The 23299-nt window shown below is 38.2% G+C and overlaps 1 protein-coding gene across 6 annotated transcripts in view; it reads left to right on the plus strand.

Annotated features, from left to right (window-relative positions):
- The window catches only part of ABCG2 (ATP binding cassette subfamily G member 2 (Junior blood group)), a 130770-nt gene that overhangs the window by 84104 nt on the left and 23367 nt on the right, over window positions 1-23299 (plus strand). For all 6 annotated transcript variants that reach the window (XM_043871255.1, XM_043871251.1, XM_043871253.1 and 3 more), the window contains exons 2-7: window positions 2382-2600; window positions 9549-9608; window positions 10476-10590; window positions 11410-11562; window positions 14196-14353; window positions 21953-22104. In XM_043871255.1, coding sequence (XP_043727190.1) covers window positions 2392-2600; window positions 9549-9608; window positions 10476-10590; window positions 11410-11562; window positions 14196-14353; window positions 21953-22104 — 847 coding nt within the window. In that variant the 5' untranslated portion in view covers window positions 2382-2391. The remainder of the gene's footprint in view (window positions 1-2381; window positions 2601-9548; window positions 9609-10475; window positions 10591-11409; window positions 11563-14195; window positions 14354-21952; window positions 22105-23299) is intronic.

Consider the following 23299-nt stretch of genomic DNA (forward strand, 5'->3'; position numbering starts at 1 on the left):
TTAAAAATATTGATTAGTTCTTTGGTGATAGTCTATCTTTTCATTTATTTTCTTAGACGTATTACTCAGTTATTTTAACGCAGATGTCCGATGACTTGAATCTGCAATACTTATGGGTCTACTTCTGTTTTCTTGTTTTGGAACATTAGGTCTTATTTTCTGGCATGCTTGGTAATTTTTGATTGAAAATTTGGATGATGATGACTTTGGAATAGATTTAAATTTCTTTTAGCAAAATATGAATGGATCACATTGCTTGAGTAAAGGCTGGTCTGTTTCTAGGTTGCTCATATTTCCAGGTCATAGCCCTACTGGTATGACTTCAAAAACTTGGAGTTTTCAACTGGTAGACTCACAGCTCCAAACTTTGTCTCCCTGTTAATGAGAGACTACTTAAATATATTCATTCAGCTTTTGAGCAGCTTCTTTCTGCCTGGTTTTTCTGGCTTTTGCCCCATGTATGTGTAATTTGCCTCAAGAATGCTGGGCATGGAATGCTTCGTCTTTTCTCTTTTCCAGAATTTTAGATACTTAAGTCCTGGCTGCTTTGGTTGCACCCATCAGAAAACATTGTTCAAAGAGTTGTATCTTATATTTTGTCTGCTTCTACAGTTGTCCTTAGGAGGATGACTGGTTTGGACCAGCTACTCTACTGTAGCCAGAGAGAAAGTTCTTCATTGATTACTTTGATTTTTAAGAATTAAAACTAAGTTTATGGAAGTTTCATTTTTCAAAGCTATTGCACAAGCTGTTAAGTTCACCTTAAGATCCTACTCTAAATCCTTATAAAGGGGCCTTTTTTAACTTGCTAAATGAGATATTTTAAACTTCACTTATAAATTTAATACTCACTTGTTTTAAATTCTTTAACTGCTTAACTATTGGTTTGATCTTCTCAGTCATTTTTAGATATAATTCTAAATCTTCCTTGAATTTAAATATGTTTGCCCATTAAGAAAATGAGTTTATCATTCCAAACAATTTTGCAGTTTGTCTTCTTAGTTGACTAAAGGAACATAGCAACCAGAGATGTAAAGTCAGGAGCTTTAAATTCAAAAAAATGTCTGCTGTCCCTGACTGCTTGGCCAACCCCCTTTTTGTAATATCTCTGTCGTAGACTCAAATAAGAATGGAGTGATGGTGATCATGTAGCCTGTCCCTGATTTTGAGTCATATTATAATATATTTTTTAAGTCAGCTCTAACTCCCATTCATCTTTTGCTGCTTCATGAGTTTTGAGTAATTTTCATACTCTCCCTATTTACTTGTTAGATGTTTAATTGACATCTAATTAGAGTTTATGTATTCAGAGTTGTGTCTACCTCCCTAATGTAGGTTCCAAGCTTGTTATTGTTGTTGTGATATGGCCTGTTCATTGAAAATGGAGCTATTTATTGCATTGAAGTTTAAAATGGACTTGTTTTAAATAAACATGTTATCAATATAAAATGACCAATAAGGCACTTTACGTTAAACCTTTTTGATCTCTAAAATTTTTAACAAATTTAGATAATTGACATAATAACATTAATTTCAGGTGTACAACATAATGACATAATATTTGTATATATTGTGAAGTGATCACCAAAATAAACCTAGTTAATATCCATCACACACAAAAGTCACACATTTTTTTCTTCTTATGGTGAGGACTTTTAAGATCTCTCTTGGCAACTTTCAAATATACAATACAGTATTATTACCTATAGTTACCATGCCACACATTATATCCCCAGGTCTTATTTATTTTATAACTAGAAGTTTGCACCAAAGCAGTTTTTTTGTTTTTTTTTTTTATAATTAGTTGGAGGCTAATTACTTCACAACATTTCAGTGGGTTTTGTCATACATTGACATGAATCAGCCATGGAGTTACATGTATTCCCCATCCCGATCCCCCCTCCCACCTCCCTCTCCACCCGATTCCTCTGGGTCTTCCCAGTGCACCAGGCCCGAGCACTTGTCTGATGCATCCCACCTGGGCTGGTGATCTGTTTCACTATAGATAATATGCATGCTGTTCTTTCGAAACATCCCACCCTCGCCTTCTCCCAAAGAGTCCAAAAGTCTGTTCTGTACTTCTGTGTCTCTTTTTCTGTTTTGCATATAGGGTTATCATTACCATCTTTCTAAATTCCATATATATGTGCTAGTATGCTGTAATGTTCTTTATCTTTCTGGCTTACTTCACTCTGTATAATGGGCTCCAGTTTCATCCATCTCATTAGAACTGATTCAAATGAATTCTTTTTAACGGCTGAGTAATATTCCATGGTGTATATGTACCACAGCTTCCAAAGCAGTTTTGAGTGTACTGTTAACTACTGTTTACAGTCTCATTTATCTGGACTACCAACTTATTGTTGCTTTTCCCTCCGCAGGAAGGCGGAAATGCTCAAAATGTCTTCCAACAGTTACGAGGTTTCTATCCCAATGTCAAGAAAAACCAACGGCATTCCGGGGACAAGCTCTAAGGACCTGAAGACGGTGACTCAAGGAGCTGTGTTGAGTTTTCATAACATCTGCTATCGAGTAAAAGTGAAGACTGGCTTTCTACTTTGTCGGAAAACAACTGAGAAAGAAGTACTAGCAAATATCAAGTATGTGCTTGAACTTTTATTTAAGTAGGTTCATTGACATGCAAGTTTTGCTTATTGCACATAAAGGTGTGCAAGTCTGTACAGATATATAGACACATGCTTTCATTTCATTTGTCTAAACTAGCAGTGAAAGGGTTGGAACACATGTTAAGTATATATAAATATAAGACAACTATAGCTTAGCTTCGGTTATGCAGTTGAAGTCCAAAGTGATAAGAGAATTTAGGATCCAAATTAATATTTAATTATATTTTAGAATCCAGGTTAATACAAAACTATGATTCTTGATTTTCTTCATCCAGCAACTAATGCATTAAATGGTGATGAAGTGGGCAATAGAGGAGGGGGAAAATGAGCACTCAGTATCTACTGGGTCCCAAGATATCTTTTTCATATATTATAGCCTTTAGGGTTTTACTGCTTTTCTGAATTCTAGAAAATTGAGCTGGATTCTTCCTCTCTGTGGAGTGGGAAGTGCATCTGGGTTTGCTTAGATAGCACAGCCTGTGTGTTTTGTTAATTTTTTTGTTTAACAGGGGAATAATTATTCCTAGATAAAGAAAACAGCTTTTTCTGGCTTTCCAAGACTGGAGGAATGGTTTATTAAGAACTCTGTCCAGGTACAGCTACAAACCTGTATGGAATCAGATGCTTCTCACGTTTTCTTAGTGCGTTATATGCGACTGTGGTCTTTTCTATTATTGGCAGCCAGCTGCTTCCAGAGGGCTAGGAAATGACAAATAGGGGAGAGAATGTGGGGATGTGGGTTGAGAAAAAACATCAGGGATTTAAAATCGATTAGGTTGCCAGAAGGCCAGGAGCAGTGTAGAATTAAATAAATTTTTCTCCATGCAATAGCACAGATTGTACTGCCTTCTTATGTTGAGAAACGCTGTGTATCAGGAGAGGAATAATTTATGAAAAGCTTTTATCTTTTGCTCCATATCTAGACTAGCATTGACTGATCTTTCTGTAAAGCTTATTTTTGGTGGAGCATAATAATCGAGAAAAACGCTGGTCACTTCAGATTTTGTGCTGATGAGTGGAAGGTAACAAATCATTTGAATATGTACAGGTTGGATAAATTTAAAACATACACTGCTCCAGGGTACATTTACCTTGCTTATGCTTTAAAGGTAGTAAATTAGTAACTTGATACACTAAAAGCGTCATCTGTTCAAGGCTTCATAATGTTTTTATGGTTCAGTGGTGTTCATTTTAGCAACGGCTGAGTTCATCCTTAACATGCATTCCTAGGTTCATAAAAACTCAGTCAAATCTTGTAATCATTTCAAATTTTACAGATAAAATGGTACAAGGTTTTTGTTTGTTTGTTTGTTTTTTCCTTGCTTGCTCTCACTGCTGGTTTAGGCAGTAGTGTTTCTTATGTTCCCCCTATCTGCTGGCTTCAACTAAGTAGAGTTTCTGGGATGGGAAAAGGGTGCTCTCATTTATTTCATTTTTGATTTGTGTTTGATAGCACCATCAGCATTCAAAATAGTAACTGTGTTCCAGGAAAGCTGATGAGGATCTTGATTTTTTGTTTTTCCTTTGGACATTTTATAATCTCACCTGTAGAATCAATGTAGACTCTCATTTCCTTCTGGGGGAGAAGATGCTAAAATAAAATCTGACTATATGAATTCAAAAAGGTGAGATTTTACTTCCTTATAAAAATCTTCCTGCTTTGTTTTTCTCTATACCCAGCAGCTGAACTTTTTCTCACCAAAGCTGAAGATTTCTATAAAAAATGATCCATTCCAGTGGCTATGTGGCTATCTTACCATCTTCAGGGAAATCCATTATACTATTTGGGAATTTTTTGAATTAATAATTTATTGTGAGATAATTTCAAATTTAAACCTTGTGGGAACATAACCCTCTCACCCAGATTCCCAGCTATGAATATTTCACTGCATTTGTGCATCACTTTGTTTATCCACCCATTGTCGCTAATATTTTTCTAAACCACTTGAGAGCAAGCAGTCTGTATGATGCTTCAGTATTCCTAACTCCTCCAGTGTATATTTTCTAGAAATAGTGACCCTCTATTAGATAAACTCAGGTCATTGTCTATAATAAGCTCAGGGGAAATGTAGCTTCATAATGAATGCAATGGTGGGTCTTATGGAGCCTTGGTCAACCAAGCTCTTCACATGGTTGACTGACCACCGCATCATGTCTCTTCAGTCTCATCTAAGCTGATTTATTCCCATCCTGCACCTTAATTTTGGTCATCTGGTCATGTTAATGTCTCCCAGCCTTCTTTACCATATGTCACCATTTTCCCCTTTGTAATTGACAAATTTTACAAGAGAGATACTGTGACATTATTCAAAAATTCTATTTCTCATTAAACTTCAACCCACCAGTTCTAGCCCCCATTGATGACCTCTGCCTGAATCAGCATGAACAATCTGCTTTGGTAGTTAATTATTCTATATTTACCAAAATGTGACTTTCTGTTTTCATCCATCTCTTCTATATGTATTAGTTTGCATTCTAGTGAAAGGAAGAACTTCATTCACCATCTCTTATATTTGCATTTGTATAAAAATAGACCCATAGATTTGTATTTTATTCAATAGCATTCATAGTAGTGCATTATTGTCATTATTTGTCTTGATACTCTTATTATTCCTGATTTGCTCAGTGAGGAACTTTCATGGTAGGTTCTGTATTTTTTTTTAACTCATTCTTTTGACATATTCTCATTCTTTGAATACTTTGTTGGTACAGCAAGAGGTTTCAGACTCATTGTGTACTTAACCTGTGTCAGACCTGGAATCAGCTGATGTTCCTTTTTGTGGAGGATGGAAATAATTGCACACCAAGATCTGGGTGCTTGAAATGTTTATTGCTATTAGGGTATTATTGCTTTTAGACTTCTTAGTGGACAGACCTAGGGAACATATGTATGTTTCAGTATATTCACATGTGTACTTACACATATATCTAAAACTTTCTATATCTGTGTATGTAGATTAAAACCCATGACTTCTCATTATTACATTCTCCAATTTTTGTCTAATACGCCAACGTTCTTTCCACATATCCATGTTTGTGAAACATCATTTCAGAATGTGACAAGCTTGGTTCTCATTGTCTTTGAGTTACCTATTGGTTTACTCAATCAATATTCTTATTCTTCTGTATTAAGGAGACTCCTGCCCCTTCACCTATTGCCCCTCTTCCTCCCACCTCCCTTTGCAGCCTATGTTCTTGGATACTGGCAAGATACTATGTTCTTGGATACTTCTTCCCACTTTCATCACCTTCCTACTGAGAAGGGAAGCAGAAGTCTAATAGAAATTATTGACGTATTTGAACATCAAATAACAAATAGGGAATATAACTAAGTTTTTTCCCAATCAGACTATACCTCTTTTTCATAAACTTTTCCTACTTCTTTTTTAAAAAACATTTATTTATTTGACTGTATTGGGTCTTAGTTGTGTCATGCAGGATCTTTCATTGTAATGTGCAGGCTTCTCTAGTTGTGTGTGGGCTTAGTTGCTCTGCAGCATGTGGGATCTTAGTTTCTCGACCAGGGATTGAACCCACATCCCTTGCATTCAGATTCTTAACCACTGGACTATCAGGGAAGTCCCTTTCCTACTTATTGATGTTAGTTTTTATTGAAAATATTTCTTTTGATTTTCCTATAAGTAATTGTCATTTATGGAAATGTGGAGACTCATTTATTCATCAAATGTCCAAAGTCTACTAGGTACTTGACATTGTGCAAGATGCTAGTGACAGATGTGTCCTGTGTCCTCAGAAACCTTTTATTCTGATGGGGGACTCAGACAACTAGCGTACCTCACTGTGTCATTCTACTATAATAGAAGGGTTAGAAGAAACCGTGGATGTCACTAACCCTAAATCAGCTGTTTGGAGGTGTGGGGAGAGAAAAGGTGAAAATTGTATATGTGCACGCTTATGTGTGAGTGTGTGTGGGGGGGTGGTGGGGAGTAGAGGGTGGAGAAAGGTCATGTTCCAGGCAGTGGGAATGGCATTGACTACAACCCAAGACCAAAGGATTAACCCATTATCCACTAAAAAGTAATACATTTGATGTGAATCTTTTAGCTAGGTTTCATTTCATGTATTCAGTATCCAGGTGGTCTACCCATTGTAAACCACTGTGCTACATGCTTTGGGGGGGGGGGATAAGACAAGATGACATAATTCTTGTTGGCAAAGTTTTACAGTATAGAGAGGGGAACTTTCCTGCATGTAAAGACTGTAGAGCAGTACTTAAGGGTGGGGAATCGGTTTTGAGGGATGACAGTAGGTCAGAGGGTAGGGTGGGGAAACAAGGGAATTACAGACCATAGACTCTTTATGGGCTGTCCATCTGTGTTGCAGCTACTCATCTCTGTTGTTGTAGCATGAAAGCAGCCATAGATAATATGTACATGAATGAGTGTAACTCTGTTCCAGTAACACTTCATTTATGGAAGCAGAAGACAAGTGGCCAGCTTTACTAGAATGTAAATTCCACTCGGGCTAGGACATTTATTCTCAACTCTGTCCCGTGTTCTAGAAGAGTATCTTGTTATACACAGGAGACACTGGACAACTGTATTGAATGAGTGAAGGGAGAATTAGCCACCACTCCACACTGGAACTGTTGGAGTTGTGATTGTATGCTATTGTTTCCTGTAATTCTAGGGATTGGTACCAAAGTAAGCCCAACTCAGGAACCTGTAAAGTTCTGCGTTAGAATGTTTATATTCAGTTCAGAATTAATTATTTCAGATTGTTTGACCTTAATTTGAGGAAATATTTTTAAAACCTGGAAAGATTTTGACAATTAAATCTTTTTTTTTTTTTTGGCTTCGCTGATCTTAGTTGCAGCATGTGGGATCTAGTTCCCTGATCAGGGATTGAACTGGCCCCTTGCATTGAGAGCACAGAGTCTTAGCCACTGGACCACCAGGGAAGTACTAACAATGATGTCCTAATGAATAACAAGCTTATATTGGGTACATTAAGAGCTATTGATAAATGCATCTTGAAAGTTCACCCAACCATTAGCATGTCTTTTTACATCTGTAGGGAAAGGTCATTGGAAAAATAAGAGATTTTTCTGTTTTACAGTTTGTTCCTGGTTTACTTAACTCATTTATTTGCCAGTGTTTCAGCTAATGAGCAAAGTGAAACATGCATGTCATCCTAGTATCAGCCATTTCACAGTTTTGATGATGCCAGCTCAAAAGTCAATAAATGCTGAGGTCCTCTTGATTGGAAGCACTGAGGCACATTGTAAAGTTTATCGCTCACAACACTTGTGTAATCAAAGAATTGTTTCTGTGAAAATATGTGGGAATGAAATACCCTTTGGTTTTGGACCTTCCACTTGGAATAGATGCCATTTTCTCTGTGGAATAAATTTTGACTTGCCTACCAGTTTCAAAGAGAGATTGGCCTTAGTCATCAGAGTTGTGAAAGGGCTTCACAGGCCTCTTATTTCATCATGCCTTTATAACTGTGGAGGCCTTACCCTTAATTCTTCTTTCTCCTATTCATCCTCTTTAACCATTCTACCGGCTACCTATAGGATAAAATCCAAAATATTTGCCCTCTTCTTGTGACTCAGAACTGTCAACACTACCTTAATTTTTCCCTCCCTCCTGCTTCCTGGCTGAATATTGACTACCCTCAAACATCTGCCTTGTCTGTTTGGAACATGCTGTGTGTACACCATGACTGTATATCCTTAAAGGTTATCTACTACAGTAGGAAGTGGCATCCACCATTTTTTTTTAATTGGAGGATAGTTGCTTTACGATGTTGTGGTGGTCTCTGCCATATGTCAACACAAATCAGTATAGTTATATATACTGTGTGTGTATATACACACACACAAACGTTGTGCCTAGTCGCTCAGTTGTGTCTGACTCTTTGCGACCCCATGGACTGTAGCTGCCATGCTACAGTGGGGCATGGGGATGGGGATTCTCCAGGCCAGAATACTGGAGTGGGTTGCCATGCCCTCCTGCAGGGGATCTTGCCAACTCAGGGATCAAACCTAGATCTCCCACATTGCAGGCAGATCCTTTATCATCTGAGCCACCAGGAAAGCCCAAGAATACTGGAGTGGGTAGCCTATACCTTCTCCAGGGGATCTTCCCAACCCAGGGTTCGAATCCAGGTCTCCCGCCTTGCAGGTAGATTCTTTACCATTTGAGCCACCAGAAAATATATATATGTATCCCCTCTCACCACTTCTAAACTGAGAAATAGGAAAAAATTTCTGCTTATACTTTATAAGAAAGAGAATGATATATCTTGAGGGTATATATTTTATTTTTCTAATTTGATTAGGAATTTTGTGAGGGTTTAGAACTGGTGATATTTTCTTTTTAACCCCCTTGAGGTGCTTTATTCCAGCCATTGAATTTTCATTGCAGGTTTATGGCTTGTCTGACTAGATTTGAGCAATGAGAATAGTACTACTGATGATTTTAGAAATCCATTGACATTAATTGTGTAGAACTTGACAAGGTAGCGAGTCACATGATGTGAAGATAATAATCATCAAGCATCACTCAAGACTTATTATGCACTTTATTTTACACTGTGAAAGGAAAGTAAGTGTAACAGAGATGCTTCACCAACATCTGTTATGTCAGGGAACTTTGAAAGTTCTTGTGTCCTTTTCTAAAAAAATTTAAATGGTGTAGAGAATAAGCGAAAGGAGTTTAGAGGAACCCAAGTCATTTTTATTCTAAATTCTGACTAGTGATTAACATTCTTTGTAGTATGCTAGATTTTTATTAGTCAACAATTCAGTTTCTTTTTCCTTTAAGAGTTGATTTGTGCTTTTTTTTTTCCTCCTATCATTTTATTAACCTTCATTGAGTGTATTAAATACAAGCCCTAAATTATAGAACTGGTTTTAAACTGGGTCAGTAACTGGATATATTTCTGCATTTATAGTGGAGTCATGAAACCTGGCCTCAATGCCATTCTGGGACCCACAGGTGGAGGCAAATCTTCGTGAGTATAACAGTATAAGTAAGCTTTTTCTTTGTAGTTTTCATGTGTGGTTTTTAAAAAACTGAATTATATTCAATATAAATATTATGTTAGTTTCAGGTGTACTACATAGTGATTTGACATTTGCATTCATCAACTGATCACTATGATAAGTCAGGCCATCTGTCCCCGTATAAAGTTTATTAGAGTATTAGTAACCCTATTCCTTATCCTGTGTGTTACATCCCTGTGGCTTATTTATTTTATGACTGGAGGTTTGTACCTCTCAAATCTCCTTCACCTGTTCCCCACCCCCAGTTTTAAGGTGCTTTTAAAAAACACTTTCATATGAGCAGGTGTTTGTTGAACATTTTCTACATGTCTAGTTTGGTACTGGTTGCTACGGATAAGATGCAGTTGTGCTGGCTTGTGATTGTGTCCTGAGGAAGTCTTATTAGGTCAACTTTACTAATAGGGCACTAACGGGACATAATAAAGTGATTGGCATACAGCTGTCAGCTATGATTTGAGCCATATGGAGTGGAAAAGGTAGGGGATAAAATTGAAAGTGGGGAGAGGAGCCAACAGCATAGTGAAGGCTTGTATCTTAAGCAAAGGAGCACATTGCCTGCCTGGAGACCCCCAAGGTCAGACAACCTAGGGGGCAGTTTGGGTGGTCTGTGCTGGATCAGGCAAGAGAGCTTACTTTCATATTTTTGGGCTTTATTATAGCATATAATTTTTAAAAGGAAGGTAAGATTTAAAATATATGTATATAATTTTAGTTAAACCATATAATTTCTTGATCTGTTAATTTGGATTAAAATTAGCTAAGAGGTAAAGCCTGATTTGGAGGGGAAAAAAACCAACAATATATGTCTTTTATAGGTTGTTAGATGTCTTAGCTGCAAGGAAGGATCCACGTGGATTATCTGGAGATGTTTTGATCAATGGAGCACCTCGACCTGCCAATTTTAAATGTAACTCAGGTTATGTGGTACAAGTAAGTATTTGTGACTTTACCTATTAGATTTCTTTTGATTTTTCCTATGGGCAAGTGCCTTGGCTGATAGTTGAGTGTGCTTCCAGCTGACTACATGACATAATCATAGAAACAACTTTTCTTTATACTAACTTTTCATAATCTCCTATAAGATTCAGAATAGTATTAAATGAAAAGAAAGTCTGGAATATGACCCTTGTAAGGGCAATAGTATCAACTCTTATTATCATATCATTTCTAAAACACATTACTATTTTACTTTTTTTTGCCTTACCCTCACCTCTCTCCTTCCCTTAGCTTAGAACAGTGTTATATAATCCTTGTGTAAAGCAGTCTATAAATGTCTGCCAGTAGTAATCATAATTACCTGTGTTCTCTTTGGGTATACAGGTTAGAAATGAAAATTAATTCATCAGGCTATGCAACTGTCTGAACATGGAGTTATTGTAATTTGTTTAATTGCCAAGTTCATTATTGGGGCTTTCCAGGTGGCACAGTGGTAAACAACCCACCTGCCAATGCAGGAGATGCAAGAGATGTGGGTTCCATTCCTGGGTCAGGAAGATTCCCTGGAGAAGAGAATGGCCACCCACTCCCGTATTTTTGCCTGGAGTATCCCATGGAGAGAGGACCCTGGCTGGCTACAGTCCATAGAATTGCAAAGAGTGGGACATAACTGAGCATACAACACACAACAAGTTCATTATTAGCTAGAACTTGGGTACCTACCTTATTTTTGTGGATAAGTTACATATACTACAGAGTGGTGGTATTAGAAAAGACCTGACATATCTTGTTAAAATGCCATTTTTCTTTAAGGATGATGTCGTGATGGGAACTCTGACAGTGAGAGAAAACTTACAGTTCTCAGCAGCCCTTCGGCTTCCAACAACTATGAAAAATCACGAAAAAAATGAACGGATTAACATGGTTATTCAAGAGTTAGGTCTGGATAAAGTGGCAGATTCCAAGGTAATGTGGAAAAAACTGATAATATCATAGTCAGCAAATAGGACCTCACCTGTGTGGATGGTATAACTTACTCAGAGATTTTCTGTAATATGTATGGTCAAGATTGGCTGCTTTCTGAAGCCATGAGAAAAGTGACTGGTTACCTGACACGAAGATGGAAGTTAACCAGGTTAAAAAATACTAAAAGTGATTAACTCTTGGGCAGGAAGTGTAGCAGTGTGTTCTAGTATGTGGACGTGTTCTTTGCTGTGAACAGGTGACCCTTTCTGTGATTACAACTCTTGAGCCTCTCCCACCTCTGGTTGGTTGATTGTCACAGCTCATTCAGTGTCTTCACGCTAACTTTGCTTCTTCCTGTTTTCTTTTCCCCTTGTAGTTGTTCTTTTTCTGTCCTTCCACGAGGCTTTCTTCCATTGCTTTTGAGAATTATATTTCTGGAGTTCATAAATGATGAAAATTCAAGGATTCAGTATGTTTCACTTTGCTGTCAGTTGGCTTCCGAAATTATATTCAGTCAAACTAGGGATTTATTTGTAGTTTGTGTAGCTTCGAACTTATTTTTCTGAAGCCTTTCTTTTGACATTTTTGTCTCCCAACCCTCCCTCCCTCACTTCCCCTCTCCCTTTCTTCTCCCAATATCTACTTACAGACTGTTACGTGCTGGTCTATTTTAGGCTTTAGAGATAACAGTTGTAGGCAGGAGAGTAAAGTAACTCCTTTTGTGAGTTATGCAAGTTTAGAAAGAAGAATTGAGATAAATAAGTGACCTTTACAGTTTATGACTAGGTATAAAAAATTTTTCTGGAAAACATCTGTATCTTTTGGTGAAGATGAGCTTTTCGGCTTGTGATGGCTCTAGTTTAGTCCCCTTGTGGTAGAAGTAACAAAGAATGGGGATATTTTGCTGGCTGCTGTTTCAGATGATACTTTCTGACATTATTTAATGTAAAGTATATTTTGCTATATTTTGTTTGGAAAAATAACTTTGAGATGCCACCATATTCCACTAAATTCATTTTGGGAGTGATTGGGTTTCCTTTGTATTAGCTCTGTTTATTTGATATTGTCTTTCCAATAAGGTATTTACCATTCTTTACCTTTAAGTAAAAGTTCTCTACCAATAGGCAGTCATTACCCATTCCTTGTATGGATTTCCAGGGAAAATAAGCTGAAACAGTTTGTTGACTTAGAATTTATTTATCTAATTAATTGAAATACTTCACTTAATGTTTTTAGTTTTTATGAAATTTTAAGCATAACAAATGTAGAGAGAATAGTCTGATTACTTAGTTGTTACTGAGTCCAAGTTTGTACAGTAACCATGTACAGACCAATAAATTGTGAGATGAATTGTTGGGGCAAAGAAAAGTGACTTTATTTGAAAAGTCAGCAGACTGAGAAGATGGTGGATGAATGTTCCCAAGAGCTATCTTATCCAAATTAGAATTAGACTTATTTTATAGTAAAAGAGGAAGAGGGTGTGATTGGTTGTTGCAAACTTCTTAATGTCGGAATCTTTTGTTCTTGCAGCTGTTCATGTGGATCTGGTCACAATGTTCCTATAAACCTCTAATAAGACAAATGTTTTTCTCTGTTATGAATGGAAAAATCTAATCATTCTGATCTTTAAAGGTCAGATCCTTGAGAATGGGCTATCCTGTATGGGCTGTAAACCATATTCATTCACATTTCCTCATTTGTCTCCAAAATGTCTGTTACAGGTCAGTTGTTAGAGGATCCAGTCACAGGCATGAGTAGCACTTGATTATCATCTTTTTGAAGACTCATAAGAATTGAAGTGATAATATGATTTAACCTGACTTCATATTAAATCTATTCCTTTAGATCTAACCTGTATACTCTGTTGCCTGTGCTTAGTCATGCTGGCTCTACATCTTTTACAAAAGGTTATTGATGGCTATTAATATAAGAATTATTTCCTACTTCCTTTCTCCCCCAAAACCTTCCTGGTCCCCCACCACACAGTAATGCTGACTGGTTGAAAAGACCCAGCCAATTGCCCTGTAGAATAGTCTACCTTCCCATATAGAATAGCCCTATAGAATAGTCTACTCATCCAGTTGCCCTGTAGAATATGAGTCAGGACTTCTTTCGTAAGTTAAGGTACAGGAGGGCTCAATTTGGGAAGACTTACGATGATTTAAGAGGTGCTAATGTGGTATAATAGAAGGTAAACTTTCCTAGCTACCAAGACACACTGATGACTTTCTTTGGGATGGGGTGGTGGGGGGGTGTGGTCAGAAGGCTGTAAGAAGACTAACAATTATAGATGCTTTCAGCTTCTCTGCTCCTATCTTCATCTCCCTTTTTGGTCTGTGATTTCAGACCAAATCTTTCAGTGTTGTAGCTTAACTGTCTTAAAACTAAATGTTTGGCTTGATAAGAAACATATAAAGCATAGGTTTCATATCTTACCAGTTCTGACCTAAACCTCAGTTTACTCTTCAAGTTAAAGAGAAGCCTACCTCTTCTCCCATATAGTTTTTATTTGCTATTCCGAATAAACAAGGATGATGCGATGAAGTACCTCTTATAGGACTGGAACATTTTAGGAGCTCAATAAATGACAGTGGCTGAGGATGTTATTGGTAATACTAATACTTGTGTTTTAGGTTGGAACTCAGTTTACCCGTGGTGTGTCTGGAGGAGAAAGAAAAAGGACTAGTATTGCAATGGAGCTTATTACTGATCCATCCATCTTGTTCCTGGATGAGCCCACAACTGGCTTAGATTCAAGCACAGCAAATGCTGTCCTTTTGCTCCTGAAGAGGTAAATGCTATGAGAACATTATTCTTTCACTCATCCACTGGGTGGTCACCTGTATGTACCAGGTATTATTCTTGGTGCAAGGGATACATCAGTAAGCACAACAGACAGAAATGTCTTCCTTGGTTGCAGGGAAAGTCAGTTAACAAATGTAAGTGTTCCATGAAAAATGAGGCAGGCTGCAAATGTAGCAAAATATGGCTATGGTGGAATAGAGATACTGTGTTATATATAGAATGATCAGGGAAGACCTCAAAGAGGTCTTGAGCTGGGAGCAAGTGAACAAGACCTGGATATATGGGAGTAGAGAGTTCTAGTGGAAGGGACAGCCAGTGGCCCTGAGGCAGAGTGTGCTTCCTGTGTTTGGAATCCAGTAAGCTGTGGAGGGGGGTGGGTGTTACTTATTGATTACTTTGCTCAGGGTACCTTAGCGTAGTATAACAGACTGGATGGCTTAACGTAGAAATTTAGTTCTTCACGTTTTTGGAGTCTAGATGTCCAAGATCAGGCATTCAGCAGAATTGTTTCTTCTGAGGTCCCTCTCCTCAGCTTGTAGATAGCAGTCTTCTCTCTGTGTTTTTACTTCATCTTCTCTCCATGTATCCATGTCCTAATCTCCTCTTCTTATGAGGACACTGGTCCTGATTGAATGATGACACTCACATGACCTTATTTATCATAATTGCCTGTTTATAGTAAAGAGCCTCTCTCCAAATACAGTTATATTCTGAGGTGCTAGGGGTCAGGACCTCAACATGAATTTTGAGGACACACAATTCAGTTTATAACAGTTAGAAAAGGATATGAGATGGGATTGAGTGGTTGGCAGATTATATAGACTACAGGCCACTCTAAGAACTATGGCTTTTAATGTCTGGGTGATGTGGGAACCGAGGACTGGCAGTTCTGTAGAGAAAAGGCTGTATAATTGGTCAGGGGTGAGTGGGAGGAATCCAGTCAGGAGGCTGTTTGTATTAACACAGTTGAGGTATGATGCTGGCTTTGACTAGGATGGTAGTGGTAAGAGGGGAAGAAGTGAGTGGGTTCTATCTGTTTTCCAAATAGAATCAGCAGGATTAGGTTAGAACTGGATGTGGGATGTGATTATTGAGAGAATAACTTCTGAGATTTGGGGCCTGAAAAATGGGAGAATGGAGTAAAGAATGTCATTTACATGGACATGGAGATGGAAGGAGAGGGTGGGATGTATGAAGAGAGTAACATGGAAACATATACACTGCCATATGTAAACTAGGTAGACAATGGAAATTTGCTATATGATTCAGGGAACTCAACTGGGGCTCTGTAACAACCTAGAGGGGTGTGATGGGGAGGGAGGTTTAAAGGGAGGGACATAGGTATACATATGACTGATTCATGTTGATGTTTGTTAGAAGCCAATACAATATTGTAAAGCAATTGTACTTCAAGTAAAAATAAATTCATTAAAAAAAAGAATGTCATTTAACTTTTACGAAGAAGATGGGAGGAGAATCATGGTTATAGGAGAAATTTCAAAAGTTTTGGACATCTTTTTTAAAATTAACTTTTAAAAAGTTTCAACCTCACAGAACAGTTACAAGAGTAGCACCAAGTACTACGTTACCACCTTAAACACCTCCCAGCCACACCATCCAGTCCATGAACTCCAGTCATACTTTCCGAGCTGCCCCAGAAGTGTATTTTTTGTTCCTTTCTGGCTCAGGATTATCTCCAGAAGCAGCGCCCCCCCCCCCCTTTTTTTTTTTGGTCTTTTCTAATCCTGAACAGTTCTTTATTCTTTCCCTGCCTCTCACATCCTCACACATATTCGAGAGTACATTTCATAGGGTGACCCTCAAGTTGTATCCATCCAGTGTTTCCTCATGATCAGACTCATGCCATGAATTCTTGGCAGGGATGCTGCAGAAATGATGCTGTATTCTCAGTGATAACATCAGGCTGTGTGATTTTGACTTCTCCCATCATGGATGATGTTAACCTTTCATCAGCTGGTCATGTTGGTATCTGCTCACTTTGTCTGCTATGAAATAACTATTTTCCCTTTGTAATTGATTAGTATTTTATTAGGGGAGATAATCAGATATTAGACCAGTATCCTGTTCCTCATCAAATCTTCCATGCACCAGTTTTAGCCTATATTCACAAACTGCCTCTGTCAGCTATGAGTATGAGGGTAACCAAGTGGTGATTTTCTTTTTACATCATTCATTCAACATGTATTCGTTGGTCTTTTACTGTAAAGAAACTTTCTTCCTTCTCTGTTCATATGTTTACTCATTTTCTCCTTTTATTAAGTGGGTTATAATCTGTTATTCTTCTTTATTTTCATGACAAAATTCACCCTGATTTGGCCAGTGGAAGCCTCCTCAGTCTGCCTTTTGTGTCGTTTTTACATGTCCCTGTCATTCTTTAAGCATTTCTTTACCTTATGGTCAGCAAGATGTTCCAGGCTCATCGTGTACTTTTCCTGTATCAGATGCTTCTTCATGGAGTCCTGGTTCCTCCCAGTTTAGCTATGATTTGAAAACCAAGATCTGATTACTTGGTGTGCTCACTGCTATGGGAGTGTCATTGCTTCTAGATCCACTTAGCAGACAGGCCTAGGAAATGTGTATGTGTATGTATGTGTATATAACATAGAAATACATATGTGTATTTTATTTGGAAATATATTTACTATAAATATGTTATATGTATGTGTGTAATAGTTTGAATAGAACTTACATGTATAAGCATATTTGTATTGTGCTATTAGTGTGCTATTGTGCTATTAGTGTGTACATATTTTTTTTAAAAAAGTGGATTTATATTATTTCTAATCCTGATCTAACACTTGAGTGCTCTTTTTAGCCTTCCACCTTTCTGTGTTTTTAAATGACTTTTCAGACAATGTGAAACTTGGCTCCCATTATCTCAGTATGTTTCCTTCTTCCTCAGTAAACTAACTTAATTGTTCAATTTAATCAGTTTCCCAGTCACTCTGGTGGTTCCCTATGCTCACCACCTCTGGGACAATTACCACTACTCCCCATTTTTAAAAACCTGTTGGACATACCATCTTTATATGGCATCCCCTCCTTATCATTATCTATCTTTTTTTAAAAGTTTTATTTCTTTATTTTATATATATATATATATATATATATTTGGAGGGGGCATGTTGGGTCTTTGTTCCTGTACATGGGGAATTTCTCTAGTTGCAGCAAGTGGGGGCTACACTTCGTTGCAGTGCACAGGCTTCTCATTGAGGTGGCTTCTCATTGTGGAGTATGGGCTCTAGAGCACCGGTTCAGTAACTGTGGCACATGGGCTTAGGTGCCCCTCAGCATGTGGGGTCTTTCTGGAGCAGGGATCGAACTCAATGTCCCATGCTTTGGCATGTGGATTCTTAAGCACTGGACTACCAGGGAAAACCCTACCTTGCTTCTTCTGATGTCCATGCCCTTGTAAGCAAGCCCCTATGCTAGAGTAAGAAGGAACGGGAAGATAGAAATGTCTAAGATTTTAGACGTTTTAAGTTTGAGATATCAATTACACATATAAGTGAAGATGTCAAGTAACAGGTCTGGGATTCAGGATCAGCTGCAAAATACATCCATGATAGTTTTATTATCTGTAATTAATTATATTAACAGTGTTCATTAGAGTATGATGACTTCAGTTCAGTTCAGTCGCTCAGTCATATCCAACTCTTTGCGACCTCATGGACTGCAGCTCGCCAGGCCTCCCTGTCCGTCACCAACTCCCAGAGTTTACTCAGACTCATGCCCATTGAGTCGGTCATGCCATCCAACCATCTCATCCTCTGTTGTCCCCTTCTCCTCCTGCCTTCTGTTGGACCAGAACCTGGTGGTCCGGAGTCGACATAAGAAAGTGAAAGAAGGAAAGAGGCTAATATTCCCTGGGTTACAAAGCCGGCCTTCGCACTCTGGCGAATCAGCCAGAAATAGAGAGAGAGAGAGACAGAGAGAGAGAGAGAGAGAGAGAGAGAGAGAAAGGAGGACACAGAGACCCAAGTCTCTGATGGAGCAAGGGTGCTTTATTGAATTCTGTGTGAGTATATATACCATAATGCAAGGTAGCTTCTTCAGATAAAGATTAAGAGACCAGACTTTACAAGTTACCAAGGAAGCAAGGAGCAATAGAGGCCACAAGGCCAAAAGGCAATCCATTTCAAAAGAGGGTTGTATATAATTCCTTTCACCAAATGGAAAAGCTAATGAAGGAATCCTATGCAAGCATCCCATCTTTTTGATCTCCCTCCTGGGAGCGGCTTGCCTGATCCTCTTGCCCCTGACAGAGACTAATAAGGAACAGAGGGCTCAAGAGAGATAGGAAACAGCACACAGGAATCCTGTTAAACATTCCCTGACATCTTCAATCTTTCCCAGCAACAGGATCTTTTCCAATGAGTCAGCTCTTCACATCAGATGGCCAAAGTATTGGAGACTCAGCTTCAACATCAGTCCTTCCAATGAACACTCAGGACTGATCTCCTTTAGGATGGACTGGTTGGATCTCCTTGCAGTCCAAGGGACTCTCGAGAGTCTTCTCCAACACCACAGTTCAAAAGCATCAATTTTTCAGCGTTCAGCTTTCTTCACAGTCCAACTCTCACATCTATACATGACCACTGGAAAAACCATAGCCTTGATTAGATGGACCTTTGTTGGCAAAGTAATGTCTCTGCTTTTTAACATGCTGTCTAGGTTGGCCATAACTTTTCTTCTAAGGAGTAAGTGTCTTTTAATTTCATGGCTGCAGTTATCATCTGCAGTGATTTTGGAGCCCCCCAAAATAAAGTCAGCCACTGTTTCCACTGTTTCTCCATCTATTTGCCATGAAGTGATGGGACCAGATGCCATTGTTTTCTGAATGTTGAGTTTTAAGCCAACTTTTTCACTCTTCTCCTTCACTTCCATCAAGAGGCTCTTTAGTTCTTCTTCACTTTCTGCCATAAGGGTGGTGTCATTGGCATATCTGAGGTTATTGATATTTCTCTCAGCAATCTTGATTCCAGCTTGTGCTTCATCTAGCCCAGCGTTTCTCATGATGTACTCTGCATATAAGTTAAATAAGCATGGTGACAGTATACAGCCTTGACATATTCCTTTTCCTATTTGGAACCAGTCTGTTGTTCCATGTCCAGATCTAACTGTTGCTTCCTGACTTGCATACAGGTTTATCAGGAGCCAGGAAAGGTGGTCTAGGATACTATCTCTTTCAGAATTTTCCACAGTTTATTGTGATCCACATAGTCAAAGGCTTTGGCATAGTCAATAAAGCAGAAATAGATGTTTTTCTGGAACTCTCTTGCTTTTTTGATGATCCATCGGATGTTGGCAATTTGATCTCTGGTTCCTCTGCCTTTTCTAAAACCAGTTTGAACATCTGGAAGTTCACGGTTCATGTATTGTTGAAGCCTGGCTTAGAGAATTTTGAGCATTGCTTTGCTAGCGTGTGAGATGAGTGCAATTGTGCGGTAGTTTGAGCATTCTTTGGCATTGCCTTTCTTTGGGATTGGAATGAAAACTGACCTTTTCCAGTCTTGTCGCCACTGCTGAGTTTTCCAAATTTGCTAGCATATTGAGTGCAGCACTTTCACAGCATCATCTTTTAGGATTTGAAATAGCTCAACTGGAATTCCATCACCTCCACTAGCTTTATTTGTAGTGACGCTTCCTAAGGCCAACTGAACTTCACATTCTAGGATGTCTGGCTCTAGGTGAGTGATCACACTATTGTGATTATCTGGGTCGTGAAGATCTTTTTTGTACAGTTCTTCTGTGTATTCTTGCCACCTCTTCTTAATATCTTCTGCTTCTGTTAGGTCTATACCATTTCTGTCCTTTATTAAGCCCATCTTTGCATGAAATGTTCCCTTGGTATCTCTAATTTTCTTGACGAGATCTCTAGTCTTTCCCATTCTATTGTTTCCTCTATTTCTTTGCACTGATCACTGAGGAAGGCTTTCTTATCTCTCTTTGCTATTCTTTGGAACTCTGCATTCAAATGGGTGTATCTTTCCTTTTCTCCTTTGCTTTCTGCTTCTCTTCTTTTCACAGCTATTTGTAAGGCCTCCTCAGACAGCCATTTTGCTTTTTTTTTCTTTTTGCAATGATGACTTGACATAGAATGTCATACTGTGTTATGCTTCATTATGTTTTGAACTAGTTAGCTCACAAGCATCTTTCCTCACATTGGAGAGCTTTAACCTCATTTGTCTAGAGTTCCACTGTGTATCCTAATCACGTGGGGTCTTATTAAAATGCAGATTCTTATTCTAGATCTCTGAATGGGAGGCCAAGGTTCTCCATTTCTAATAGGGGATACTGATACTGATACCTCAGACCACACATGGAGAACAGAGTTCTCACACCAGTCCACTTCCCTGCTGCCACTCCTTTACTGACTCCTTACTGTCTACTGACTAATGAGCCAACTCAGAGTGACAGGATTCATCATGGGCCTGTTTTTTGTTGCTGTCGTTTTTGCAGTCTCCAGTCCCTGCCTCTACACATATACCTCAGCTGTGCAATGACACTGAACTACTTGCAGTTTTTGGAGTAGATCTTGTTATGGCACATTTTGTTTGTTGTCTTCCTCCACTTTCTCTCCCTGTCAGTCCCTCTGATACACTACTTACATCATCTTCAGATGGGTTATAGTCTCCTATTTGGCTTACAAGTCACCTTCAGCTACTTTTATTCCTCCTTGTATCAAAATGATTGGTCTTTTTGAGGTAGAACAAACTTATATCTATGGCTAGCATATAGTACTCAGAAAATGTTTAAATTGATGTGATTCTTCTCTTACTGCCACTAATAATAGTAGTTTATTGTTTTCAATAATAGTTTTTGAGTGGTGATTTTGGCTTTTCTTTCTTCTATCCATAAGTAGTAGCTCCTGTATGAAGATAGGAGTTACTATCTTTTGGCCATGGTATTAGATCAGGGATCAAATCCCAGCCCTGCCCCTTCTCACTGTGATGCTTTGAGCTGTTGCTTAGTTCTCTGAGCCTTATCTGTTATATAAAGGTAAAATTATTGGTACTGTTTTGTAACAATATTATGAGAATTTAGATGAGGTCATCTATAAAAACAAAGATATAGTCAGTACTCAGTAATGTTAATTGTATCATTAAGGCAGAGAATTGAAAACTAGTTCTGAAAGAGCCAGAAGACTTAAATAAATGATCAATAAGGATGGGACATATGACCATTGTTTTAAGATTTAGTTCAAATAAGTTTTCAAACTTGAGTGTACTTACAAATTACCTGGGTGCTTGTTAAAATATGCTTCCCTGGACCCAGCAGGTCTGAGTAGACTGTCCAAGAATATACATTTTTAATTAATATTCTGGTTGATTCTAGATTGCCCGTGGAAAACACTTTAGAAACTCTAGTTTCTTGAAAACATTGAGTTTAGATTCCCTAAATATCAGATAGAGATGATTATATGAGATGAGAAGTTAGTAAGAGAAAATCAAGTTGAATGAGGAATAAATGATCTAAAGGCAGGAGTAATAAAGTATGGTACCAAGAAATATAAGTTTCAGATGTTTAATGACTCATTGTTATCTTCTCACTATTAATTTAGGATGTCTAAACAAGGACGGACAATCATCTTCTCCATTCATCAGCCTCGTTATTCCATCTTCAAGTTGTTTGATAGCCTCACCTTGTTGGCCGCAGGAAGACTGATGTTCCACGGGCCTGCTCAGGAGGCCTTGGATTACTTTCAGTCCATTGGTATGGTTGACTTTTTTGTGCTGTTAAGATCCTTCACTAATAGTATCCTAAAAGAGAACAAAGGGGTCACTTGGAGTGCTGTTTGATCTTTGAGTAGATATACATGTATCACAGTTTCCACTGCTCCGAAACATCTTCGGTTAGTTTGGTGCTAGAATTTTTCTTTACTTTGCAGTGCCAGTTTGTTATTTATGACTCTTTTTTGTCCTGTTTGCGTACATGCACATGCACATATACGTTTTGTGTGTGTGTGTGCATTTCTAACGGGGCTATATCTCTTGTCCTCAGTTCTGGTGACCTTTCCCTAACAGTTCAATAAATGTATTGATCTCATGGCCAGTTATCCATCACATGGATATTTTTGGAAAGATCTAATGTCCCTAAGTTATTTGTCTTCTTAGCTAATACAGATTAAGGCTTATCCATGGGATATTGGTTTTCCTTGGTGAGGGTTCATGGAGATGTTAGTATATTTAATTTTCTAGTGATATTAGGTTGTGGATTTAGCATGTATGGAACTTACCTGTCAATACAATGGCTAGTCATAAGTCTGACTTCAATGGGCCAACATTTCTGATGGTTCTGGACTGCCTGTTTAAATTGGAAATATATAATTTTTAAAATGACTCATGCAGTCTACTTTGTTTTAGAGGTACTTGGATATGATTATAGGTGATGCTCCATGACCTCAAATATAGTTTAAAATATTTGCCAGCCATAATTTAAAATGTCTTTGTTTAATCTCTATCATAAGCCTACATGGGTCAAGAGTTTTGGGGAGATGAACCTAAGGGTCAGACTACAGGCAAAGCTGAATTCAGATGATCATGTTGTTACTGAGTCTAAGCTCATACTGCTTGCTGCACAACAGGCCAATAAATCAAGAGATAATTTGCTGGGTCAAGTGACAATGACTTTATTCAGAAAGCTAGCAGATCAAGAAGATGATGAGTTAGCATCCCAAAGAACGATCTTACCCATATTATAAATCAGGCCTCTTTTATACTAAAAGGAAAGGGGGTGTGGTTGATTGCTGCAAACTTGTTGGTATTGGAATCCTTTGTTCTTGCATCTGCCTGTGTCTGTCTGGTCATGGTGTTCCTATAAACCTCCAACAAGACAAATGTTTTTCTTTGTTCTACAACTTTTTATCTCTATATGAATGGGAAAGTGTTACACCTTTAGAGATCAGACC

Source organism: Cervus elaphus, chromosome 17 (genome assembly GCF_910594005.1).
Source record: "Cervus elaphus chromosome 17, mCerEla1.1, whole genome shotgun sequence".
NCBI lineage: Eukaryota > Metazoa > Chordata > Mammalia > Artiodactyla > Cervidae > Cervus > Cervus elaphus.